Consider the following 11,724-nt stretch of genomic DNA (forward strand, 5'->3'; position numbering starts at 1 on the left):
AGGCTCCTCCTGTAATGTTGAGAGTGTGCGGGAGGAGGCGCTGTAAAGTAAAAGCAGCGCATCCATGAGCGCACTGTGACATCAGCATCTTTGTTTACGATCTACTAGCCTGGTCAGCCACAGTTGCTAGCCTCACCCTTTACATCGCTTCTGCAGTTTGCCTTTTGAGAGCGTGTTTGGAGGTAAAAATTGTTTGTGTAGCGGCTCTGACCTGGTCTAAATCATGTCGGCTAATGGACGTGGAGACGACAGCACAGACGCGAGGAAGGCGGACACAAAACGGTGAGACTGAAGCTAACGCGCCCATTGTCCCAACAGAGAAGCTGATGCTCCTTATCTGTCAGCAAAGTCACCATTTTAGCTCGTTTTTCCGCGGCAGCTCCATTGCTAGTTATGATTATGTTGAGTTGTGTGCGAGTTTGCCTATTTACATTACAGTAACACTATGTTCTCTGTACGTGTGGAGCTAATGAGTGTTGTTGTAGGTCCCCTGAGGGCTCTGTGTCTCCTAACCCTGGTCCCTCGGAAGTGGACGCTAAGGCCGCTCCCCACAACTTCAGGTACCGCCTGGACTACCCCAGCATCGGACAGTGCATCATCATCAACAATAAGAATTTTGACAGGGGGACTGGTGAGTTACACTCACACTAATCTCATGTATTCACTCAAAACAAAAAAGTTGGGAGATAAAAGGCTTCATATTACAGTCAATCATATAATAGTATATACATTATATTCCCCAAATTGCTAAATACCAGCTCTTCTTGTATAATTCAATAAAGTTTTACTCCAAACTGACAATTTGCCCTGGAAAAATCCCAAACCTTCTGGATAATTAAGTGCATAGAACAAATACGATGAATATAAGTGACATCTGACATGCTGAGCTGGCACAGATGGGTCAGGCTGGTTCTCGGTCAACATGGAAAGTGGAAGACACAAGGGCCCAGCTAATAATGACTAGTAATGAGATACTTACTCTCCACTACAACTTAATACAATAAGCAGTTTGCAGTGTAATCCAATAACAGTATGTATTTTATTGTTATAGGAAGACTCAGATGTGGCCTAGACTTATATGTGTGTATGTATGTAGTTTTAGCATTAGCGTTTTAGTATTTATTCATTAATTTATTTTGTTTTCTCTCCCTTTAGTCATTAAAATTTCATTATAGTTAGGTCATAGTTTCCACTATGACACCTTAAACCATATAGAGACATTTTAGTTTCTCTTTTGCTTTCACTGAACTCTTGACATTAACAAATGGAGCTTTGTTTAAAAAAAGGTTGACTTGGCTATACCCATTTTGCTGCACCTTTTGGCTTAAACAATAGTAAGTCAGTGTAACAGTGTCACTAATTACTATGGGCTGTTACCCCTGATTTGATGTGGAAGCATTCATTAAAGTGCATACAACAGGTTTACATACTTTTTTAATTAATTTGATGGGATAGTGTCTTTGTTAAATATTGATCATAGTTTGATCAGTTAAGTGACAGTTTGTGAAGAAAAGTTGAAAAATGCATGTTAACATTTATTGAAAGTGACTGAGTTCTAGAAAGGAATCTCTCTATGTATGTCATTATAAATTCACCTAAAATGTAAGGACAAATGAGTAAAATAAACAAATAAAGTTGTTTGTCATAAATTTAAATTAATCAAAACACAATTTCTGTAAAGTTAAACAACCTACATCAACCTACATCACACAACCAACATTATTATGTTGATTAGGTTTTGTGAAATGGGTTGTCCAACCTGTCATATGCACTTATATTTATAATTATGTTCTCAATCAGAAGCTCAATTTGGTTTCACTAGTTCCCTCTGGTGTTGTTAAACCAATGTGACTTCCTTTAGTGTGGTGCAAAGATTACACTGGTCAACACTAAATTTATTGTCTAAGATTTTTTAGCTGATTTAGGATAATTTTGATGTACTGAATCCAAAAATCACATTGGTTTTGCTCAATCAGGTCAACGTTCTGAACTAAGCTACATATTTGTTTTTGGACGATTTTGTTTACATGTATGAGTATTTTCACGTCATATGATGCAAAATTCTGTTATATTTCTCGCTATAAACAAATTCTGAAGATTTTGCATGTGCCAACTTATGACTAATTGTTGTTTTTTTATATTACAAGTGAATGAAATGGCTTTGACTACAAGATCTTGCAAAATAAGCCTGACATATTCTGCTACATCTGCGGTGAATACACTAATGCTCCTGACAGGAATCAAGTCACAAGTTTCATAAAGCGTGCTTACCATGCTTATTTTGGTATTAAACTTGGTGACCAAGATGAAGCTTGGGTGCCACACATGGTATGCAAGTCATGCACCGAGTATCTGCATCAGTGGACTAAAGGCAAGACGAGTTGTCTGAAGTTTGGAATTCCCATGGTTTGGAGGGAGCCGACATCAATAGCTACTTCTGGGCTATTGATGTGATTGGGATCAACAGAAAGAACCGACGCAGCCTCAAGTATCCTGACCGTGAATCAGCACGTCGTCCTGTAGCTCACTGTGATGAAATTCCAGTACCTGTCTTTGTAGAAGTTCCTGACATCAGTGACAAAGATTCCTCCAGTGTGGTTTTAATGATGATGCTCCACATCCTTTTTCCCAAAAGGAGCTAAATGTTCAGGTTTCCTGAGAATCTGGGATCACTAGGTGATGAGCAGGTGGAGAGATTCCATCAGGACATAAAAGAGATGGAGACCAGGTATCAGGGACGCTGGGATGCAGTCATGATGGCTGATTACTGTTGGACTCTGAAGAGAGACATCCCTGCTGCTGAGCATTCAAGGGGTTCATAAAAACAGAAGTTCATGTCCTGAATTTTGCACAATGATAACGTAACATTCCAATTTACATGTACTTACCTTTATCAATTAACATAACGTAACATTCAATTAATACATTCTGTTAGAAAACTGTTTTTTATCTCCTAAAACATTTTTTTGGATGAGAAATATTAAAGAAAATCAACTGATAATGTCACAAAATTGTAATCAATTTAGTCAGAAGATCGGATTTTTCAAAATCAAATTAGCATAAAAACCTGACCTGACTGAGAAAAATGGATAACATTTTTGGATTCAGCGGTGCTAAATGGTCCTAATTAGTTGAAAAAACACAGACAACTTTCAAAAATGTTTTTTTTTGTAACCCAGTGTAATCATTGTTTGTGCAGTGAAAGCTCTGCACTGTTGTTATGTCACCTTACTTGTCTGCCCCACAGGAAGTTCAATGCTTTGTGTAATTTGAGAAGTGCTTTGAAAGGGTGGCTGGTATGAAGAACATATTAGTTGTAAGATTATTAATTTTATTCATTTTTATCAGTCACTCAGTATAAAGAATACCTAAATATATTCAATCTGTCAATGTCAATGGCTAAAATAATATGCTGATTGAACATGGAGGCAGAAGGTAGGTATTTTAAAGTACATTTTGATCAAATTGTTATACCTAATTTGTTTATTCCTCTTTTTTAGCTACCTACAACATATATAATCCAAATGTGTTAATAATTTGGGATTCAAGGTGCACTAATTTGTCTGACGGGTGGTCAGGTACCTGCTTGTTTCCATGATTGCCTAGCTTGTAATGTTCCACAGTACAGTATTAAATCTATCTTATTGCATTTATTCAATTTTACATGTTTTCATTGCTGAGACATACCTTGAAAAACCTGCATTGTCACTGTGAGTGGGCTCGCCTCTCCACAGACCTGAACTTGTAACTTGGCCTGGTGGTGTTATCTACTTTTCTCCATCAATATAGATAAGATAACTGTAATACTATGGAACATTCCAAGCAAAGCAGTCCACCAATCCCACCAATCCCTCCAATCCCTCCACCAGAAAAGTTACACAGTGCATTTTATGTCAAATGCTAGTAGAAAATCTGCTTTAATTTCCTTGTACGTAGTGATATTTTGTGTTCTTGTTTTAGGCATGAACCAGCGGAGTGGCACAGATGTGGATGCTGCCAACGCGATGAAAGTTTTTGCCAAGCTGGGCTACAAAGTGAAGATCTACAACGATCAGTCAGTGGAGAAGATGAAGCAGGTGTTAACGACTGGTAAGGCCTGGATTATTAATATGGTTTTATTTTTCACCAAAACATCAGTATAATTCCTAGTAAATAAATTACACTTAAAATTCTGGAGAATTTAAAAGGGATTTTCTTGCGTGGATACACACCGATATCTTATTTTTCTATAACCGATATTTACCCATATTAAAATTTATGGCAAAACATATAGCAAGACCATCCATATGTCACCCATCCCTAATGACAATTTCACCATCTAAAATGAGGCAATGCATGTATTTGTTGCTTCTACAAAATCATCATTCAATTTTTCTGACACAGTCTAACATTATGGTGTTTTTCAAGTTTCGAAGGAGGACCACAGCTGCGCAGCCTCCTTTGTCTGTGTCTTATTGAGCCATGGCGACGAGGGTGTGTTTTTTGGCACAGACGGCTCCGTAGAGCTCAAATACCTCACATCACTTTTCAGAGGCGATCGCTGCAGGTCCCTCGCGGGAAAGCCCAAGCTCTTCTTCATCCAGGTGTGCACAAGTTAGTTGATATGTTTAGAAGTTGTACTGGTGACATGGTGTTATTGTATTATTTGTGTTTTGACTTGCTCAGGCCTGTAGGGGGACTGATTTGGATGCAGGTATTGAAACAGACAGTGCAGACGATGAAACCACTCGGATCCCAGTGGAGGCAGATTTCCTATATGCCTACTCCACAGCTCCTGGTCAGTGTCTTGCACACAACATTCATTCACTGGTGAACAAATAATGAGTCCGTCTTGAAATGTATAAAAGTACAGATTTTATATAATGCTTAATAGAGCTGTTATTAGTTCACAGCATAAACAATAAACATTGCACAATGAAGTATCATGTTACATATATTTTTCTCATTCCAATGTATAAGTTTTCTTTACATATAAATACAAAAACAGAATTAACATGCTATACATGCAGAATTGTTCTATTTTTACACCTTTTTCGTTTAGGAATATTTGGTTCACTGACTGAGGCAGGAAAGAATCTTTTTTTTTTAACCTGTGATGATATTCATGATACTGTTCGCTCACGATTTGGCCAAGGCAACAAGGGAAAAAACTATAGATTTTTCTCTTTATATTAATTGATCACAATTTCCAATATTATTTTTTACCAAACACAAATAAAACATGAATCCAAGCTCCGAGCTGTGTGCCTTTACTGAGAGGATTGGTTGCAGATGTGTGGATTAAACAGACTTGAGCTGATCATTGGCCATTTTAAATGAATCAGAAATCGATTTGAATAAAGTTTGATTAATTTCCAGCTCTTCTTATGATCCTGTTTCATAATGCCATTGTGTTCTAATAGATGTATGTTGCATTCCTGTACCCAGGTTACTACTCCTGGAGGAACACCATGACTGGCTCGTGGTTCATGCAGTCCCTGTGTGATATGGTCACTAAATATGGAAAAGAACTGGAGCTCCTGCACATCATGACACGTGTCAACCACAAGGTGGCAGTGGAGTTTGAATCTATCTCCAATGCTCCAGGCTTCAATGCAAAGAAGCAGATCCCATGCATTGTGTCAATGCTGACCAAAGAGATGTACTTTACTCCTTGATATTTGCAAAACCTGTTATTTTAAGCCTTTGTGAAGTTAAAAGCTTCATTCTACCCATGAGAAAAGGAAATTATTTTGATATTTTGTTTTTTGCATAGTGCTTTAATAAAAAAAGCACTATGTAACTTCTCTGATGGAAGATTTGCCACCTTCTTGTCTCCATGGAGATTGGAATGTTCCATGTATAGCATTAACCTTATCTATCTCCAAGGAAACATCCATGTGACACCACCAGACCAGTAAGAAAGCATGCTTTTAAGATAAGAAATACAAGGTATATTTTTGAGCAGTAAAAAATCCTAGATGTGTTTAATCATACAGTGGATCATTTTTGGCAACTGATGAAGACCCATGAAGACAAGTGGGTGACAGACCCTCAACCAGAAAAGTTACATAGCGCACCATTAAGGCTCACTTGGAGTTGCTAAGTAGACACTCCTGCTCTATTTTAGCTCTGTTTTTACAATAGTTTGAGCATCAAGTTGCATAAGACAAGACGGGTACTACCACTGAAACATTTCATAGTGAATATTTGAAGTCATGTAGCTGTTACAATACCAGGTCTATACATTTACATCTTACAAACTTCAGGGATAAATACTTAAACCGGTGCTATAGGATACAAGACTGATGTTTTAAGGTTTTTATGAATCAGCTCTTCAATCTACTGTCAACTCTGAGTGAACTTATTTATTAGAGTACAGTTCATTTGTGTGAATTTGTCAAGTACACATTTGATTTCAAGCTCAGGTTTTACTTGTGTTGTTTGCTGTTATATAAACTACAATGATGTAGCACACAGTGTTTTAAGTAATGAATTCATAGTTTTGTATCTTCACTTTTGTATCATACAGTGCTACAGTATAATTCAAACGAAAACAAGTGTGGGCTTTAATGTTTTTTACTATTGCTAAATTTCAATCATGCCTTCTTTCTATAACACCACTTTGTACAACTGTGCTATTGGAATATATCATGTGTAATCATTAGCATTAGCTAATGCCTATATATATATATTTGTTTTGACCCATACCACTTGTTTTGACTATATTTTATATACAAATATACATTTTATATTGTGTTTTGATATGATATATAAATGTACAGTAATAGAGCAGCTGGGTGTGCAGATACAGATTCCTCTCAGTGTGAGCTTTCAGTAGAGCCTCATTGATGTCTGTAGGTTGAAGCATGCAAAAGTTATTGCAGTTTTTCCAAACGTTCTCCAAATGTCTTCATTTGGACAGATTTGGAGAGGCCTGGACTTACTAATGATAAAATTAGTGTAAAACTCTCATGTTTATAGGTATTGTCCTCAAATTTGAAATGTGAGTGGTCAACAAGATTTTCAGTTGAGATATAGTGTATTTTTGCCCCCAGCTCCCTACTGCAGCTTTATACACCTTCATTTTAACAAAAAAATGTAGGCGAGAGTGAGAAAAATTATTTTTTATGTGTGTGCCAAAGTGTATGCATGCTCAGCAAACATACTTAGAGTGATTCTGGCACCTGTGGGTAAAACTATAGTGTTACCTTTACAAAGACCCCAAACTTGTGCATTTACTACTGAGCGTTCAATAATGATCATTTTAATTTGGAGAAGTCAGAACAAGTGCAATTTCACCAAAATGACCCGGAATGTTAAGGGGTTAATATGGCACACATAAAAAAAAAATACAACTGAACAAAAATTAGATTACACTATGAAAATTACATGTAGAAAATGATACCCACTATTTAATGCATACTTCGTAGCACATGGTTTCAGTTCACTGAAAAGGAATTATAAGCTATATATTCAAATTTAAAAATGGTTCCACAAATTCTGACAAACATGGAAATCCAAATACGGAGTTAAAACATTATCTAACACTGATGGACAAGGAGCTTTGGTGACACAAGTTAAATGGACACAAGACGATGTTTATTTTAAAATGTTGTATACATAGAGATGTATACGGTTAGGGCTTCAAATGTCTATCGGTAACTGTCCTTATCCGAAAATAAATACTAAAGAATATATTGAAGAATATGTTGAAAACATAGCACAAATATAAAAGTGCAGTGTATGAGACAAAGCAGCAGAGGGCAGCATAACACAACCCCCTTACCTGTTGAAGATAAAAATGTTATTATAAGTAAAAACACAACTTATCTATATTTATATAGCGATTCAGGTATTAATTAAGAAAACCACTTTAATTCCTATTTTTAATGTGTTTTTGATTTATGAACTCTTTCAAACCTGGAAAACGCAAACGTGACCTTTGACCCTGACCCTTCGTCTTGGATTGAAATGTTTAATTTTGTCTAAACTTTATCCAAGTATGAAGCTGTTTTTCAACCCACCGCTTCACAAACGAAAACACCACTTTGGCATCGACTTTATTAAGAAATGCAAAGCTAAGAAAGTAAGTTATATAATACTTATTTTAGTTTTTTGACAAGAGATTTAGTAGATGTTATTTGTATAAACTAACTGTAAGCTAATGTTTTTAGCTCTACATTAGCTGTGCATTGAGTGTTGTTAAGTAGCGTTATGTTTTTTGCGTTTAAATCAGTTTAACTTACTTTTTTATTTCCAGGTGATGGATCTGGGTTGTAGTGAACGCACACTCCACTTTCACCCTGAAATTGAATATTTCGTGGGGGTCGACATCAATGGAGCAAAAGTCAAGAAAAAAAATTGGTTTTAAATCATTTTAAATTAACAGGCGCCCTAGATTATTGCCAAGATAAATATATATAAAAAAAAATGAATTTATAGTAGTCAATCCACAAGGTAACAGAAAATGTGATGGGAAGAAGACTTGTATTGAGTTACACAACTGATATTTTGCAGCTAGGTTTATGCATTTCCTATGACTAATTCTGTGCAGTTTGAAGTCTAAATTGTGTGATCAAGCACTGCAGTGCATTCCTTTGATTTTAGGAAAATAACTATTTTTGAACACCAACAAATGAAACAGTAACTGTACCAGAATACAGTAACTAAAAATTAATATTCTGAATACTGTATTCAGTTACGTCCCATCTCTGCATAAATACTAGATTATCTCTGCAGATAGTCTCAGAATAACATGTCACTTTCTAAAAACACAATATATTTAATATACTGTTGGCAGTATCTATTCTATAATTGAAAATATATAGTAAAAAGTATAAAAAGTAGGCCGGTCACGATAACACATTTTGAACACATAAAGGCGGCAGAAACACAAACATGTGGAAGGAAGGCGTTAGTTACTACAGCAGTACCCTCCCAAACTACTTTTCCCCATGATCATATCAGCAAATAGCCAAATACTCAACCAGTCATTAAAGCTACACTATGTAACATTCTGGAAGAGTGTTTACCGCTTGTTCCAATTTATGATCTATTTTTTACTGTCTTAAAAACATGAAAAATAGTGTGCAGTGGTCCAAAGTTATTCCTCACTTACCTTATACATTCCAAGCATCCTAATTATTCACAGCTAGTGAGTTTATAAGCACTTTCCACAACTTTTCAGAGACCAAAGCAGAGTTTTATTGTAACAACAACTAGCATGTTAACTGCACACTTCTTGATTCTCGGACAATACATTTTTTTTATAATTAGATGCAGGCAGTACACAGCTGAGTTATTTTGACCTCCAGAGCTGCTTATTCAACATACCTGTACTGAGCAAAGAAAAATGTACCCTGTACCTAATTTCTGCTGTCTTAAAAATGTGGAAAAAATTGCTCTTTAATGTATTTCCTGTCTTCCCCACTTTCTAAATGCATTCCTAGCTAGCATCTTAATTTTTCACCGCGATGAGTTTATAATTGCTTTTCACAATTTTCAGAGACCAGTGTGGATTTAGCATGCTAACACAATCCACCATTAGTTTCCTGGTTTGCAAACTAGTTTTGACTCCAAAAGATTCTATTCTGTACTGGGGCAAAACAAATTTTACTTTATTACATGAAAAAAATCTAGTACAGCCCCTTTAATTTATTATTTGTCCTTTGTGTTTGTTCTTCTTCTGTGAGTATCGAGCACTTGCTACTGCGCGATGTAGAACGCTTCTTAGAGGTTCAGAGTTCAACTCTCTGTTCCCTGGGCTCACTGGCTTCAGGCACCCAGACCACAGGTTCGAGTGGGCCAGGGCGCAGTTCCAGTCCTGGTGAGAGACATCATAATTAGGCATGTCATGATAACAAATCTTGACGTCTGAAGTATTGTCGAAGAAAACGCTATTCAAAATGTACAATACTGTCAAAATCATGAGCTTCAATAAACAAAAAGCAGAATGAAACATGTTAGTAAGTTTGTGTCAATAATGAGTAGTGTTGTCAGGATGCTAAAATTTCAAACTTGATTTCGATAGTAAGGATTGGACTCAATGCCCAATACTGAGTCCGATATCATGTCTTTAGACAATAGAATGTGAAATAGTAGTGCTTTGTCTTCTATTCCCATGTGGCCTTTTATCTTTGTGATCCCTCAGTGGTCCAAGTAGGTTCCATAGTGGTCCATGGGTGTATACTAGTCTATGTGTCTTATACTTGTTCTGATACAGCTCAAGATCATTCTAAAGATATTCAGGAAAGGCTCATTTCTGTCCTGTGAATGTGACTTTTTAGTATCGATACCTGCTCAAGTTAGTATCTAGTTTCGATACAAGTTTTTGCATATTAGCTGTATGCCACTTCTATGGTTATAGAAGTTCATTAGTTAATTCAAGCCACACAGCTCAAATCTTAGTAGTAGTGTCAGCTGACAGTAGTACAGAAAAAAAAATCTAAGTTCCCCCACTAGTAGAAAAAGAAAAGTACCCACAAAAAATATATTGTTCCATCTGACGACTTGAATGACAAGTTGATGTATAAATTATAACTATGTTGCTTAGTAGTGAGCTTGGGTTTAAAATAGCTCCCATTTGACTTGGCTGTAATTGGACTGGTGAGGAGAAAGACATATTTTGCTTTTGTCTGCTGTATAGTTACACTTTCTCATCATAACTTTGTATTTTGAATGTTTTAAATTTGAATATTGATTTTAAATAACGTAATAACAAAAACAATTCCACTGACAGTTTAAAGCTGCAGCACTGCTTTCTGTGAGCCACCCCACATTACCACAACAAAACCCTGACCCTGTGTATGGCTAACGGTGCATCACTCTTGCGAGCAGCAAAAATGGCTTTGTGATGCTGCTGAATCCTTCCTGTATCAAAGTTTAGGGAAAACAATAATTGGAGCTTGAAGTACAGAGCTGTGAGCGCGATGGGGGGTAGTGGAAACAGGATTTTCGGAGCAATGATGTCTTGAGTATAAATATTACTCAGACATGCATGAATCACTCTAAATACAACTTTGAGTTATAACAGTTAAAAGCTCTTAAAAGCTTGATTTTGTACAATATGTCTCCTTTAAACTAGACTTATTCTTTGTGAGTTGCAGGGCTCAGAGGGTGTGTGTGGACTTTGAATTTGAGGTGGAGATCACTGGAGTGGGGCTGGTCCTTGGTGGAGTTCTGGAGCAGTTCGTATTCTGCTCTCAGATCGCTGTGTTTCACCAACTCAAAGGAGGATTCAACATATCGCCTGAGGAGAGGAGCCAAGGGGAAACCTCATACACTGGTGAGGGTGCTACAGAGTCTCAGATTTTAACATTTTAGACATGAGTTACACTAAGTAACTTTTTTGGTGGAGGGTCCTCTCTCTGCTTGTCTCCATGAAGATGTTCCACAGTTTGGCTTAAACCAGAGGTCACCAACCTTTTTGAACTGTGAGCTACTTCATGGGTACTGAGTCATACGAAGGGCTACCAGTTTGATACACTCTTCTGAAATAACACATTTGCTCAGTTTGCCTTTAGTTCTACATTATTAATAATGATAAATGATAATCGTCTATGTGAAAACACTGATCACATTAATGATTTCTCACAATAATTATCAAAAATGACAGCAAGGTCAGAAACAGATATCAGTATTCAGCACTTTAACTTTATTAATCTTAGTAAATGTTACATTTTCAGATGATCACTTACATCACTACGTCTCATAGGAAAGTGTCCCATTTTCACCGGCCACGGA

At 36.6% G+C, this 11,724-nt stretch overlaps 1 protein-coding gene across 1 annotated transcript; it reads left to right on the top strand.

Annotated features, from left to right (window-relative positions):
- The first annotated feature begins 75 nt into the window (after window positions 1–75).
- casp3a (caspase 3, apoptosis-related cysteine peptidase a) lies at window positions 76–6,738 on the top strand. The gene is made up of 6 exons (XM_033973203.2): window positions 76–282; window positions 486–631; window positions 3,961–4,089; window positions 4,408–4,583; window positions 4,666–4,777; window positions 5,428–6,738. Exons 1-6 carry the CDS (start codon window positions 224–226, stop codon window positions 5,655–5,657), a joined length of 852 nt encoding a protein of 283 aa, XP_033829094.1. The 5' UTR covers window positions 76–223; the 3' UTR covers window positions 5,658–6,738.
- Window positions 6,739–11,724: the final 4,986 nt, after the last annotated feature.

This window comes from Periophthalmus magnuspinnatus, chromosome 1 (genome assembly GCF_009829125.3).
Source record: "Periophthalmus magnuspinnatus isolate fPerMag1 chromosome 1, fPerMag1.2.pri, whole genome shotgun sequence".
In the NCBI taxonomy this organism is placed as follows: domain Eukaryota; kingdom Metazoa; phylum Chordata; class Actinopteri; order Gobiiformes; family Gobiidae; genus Periophthalmus; species Periophthalmus magnuspinnatus.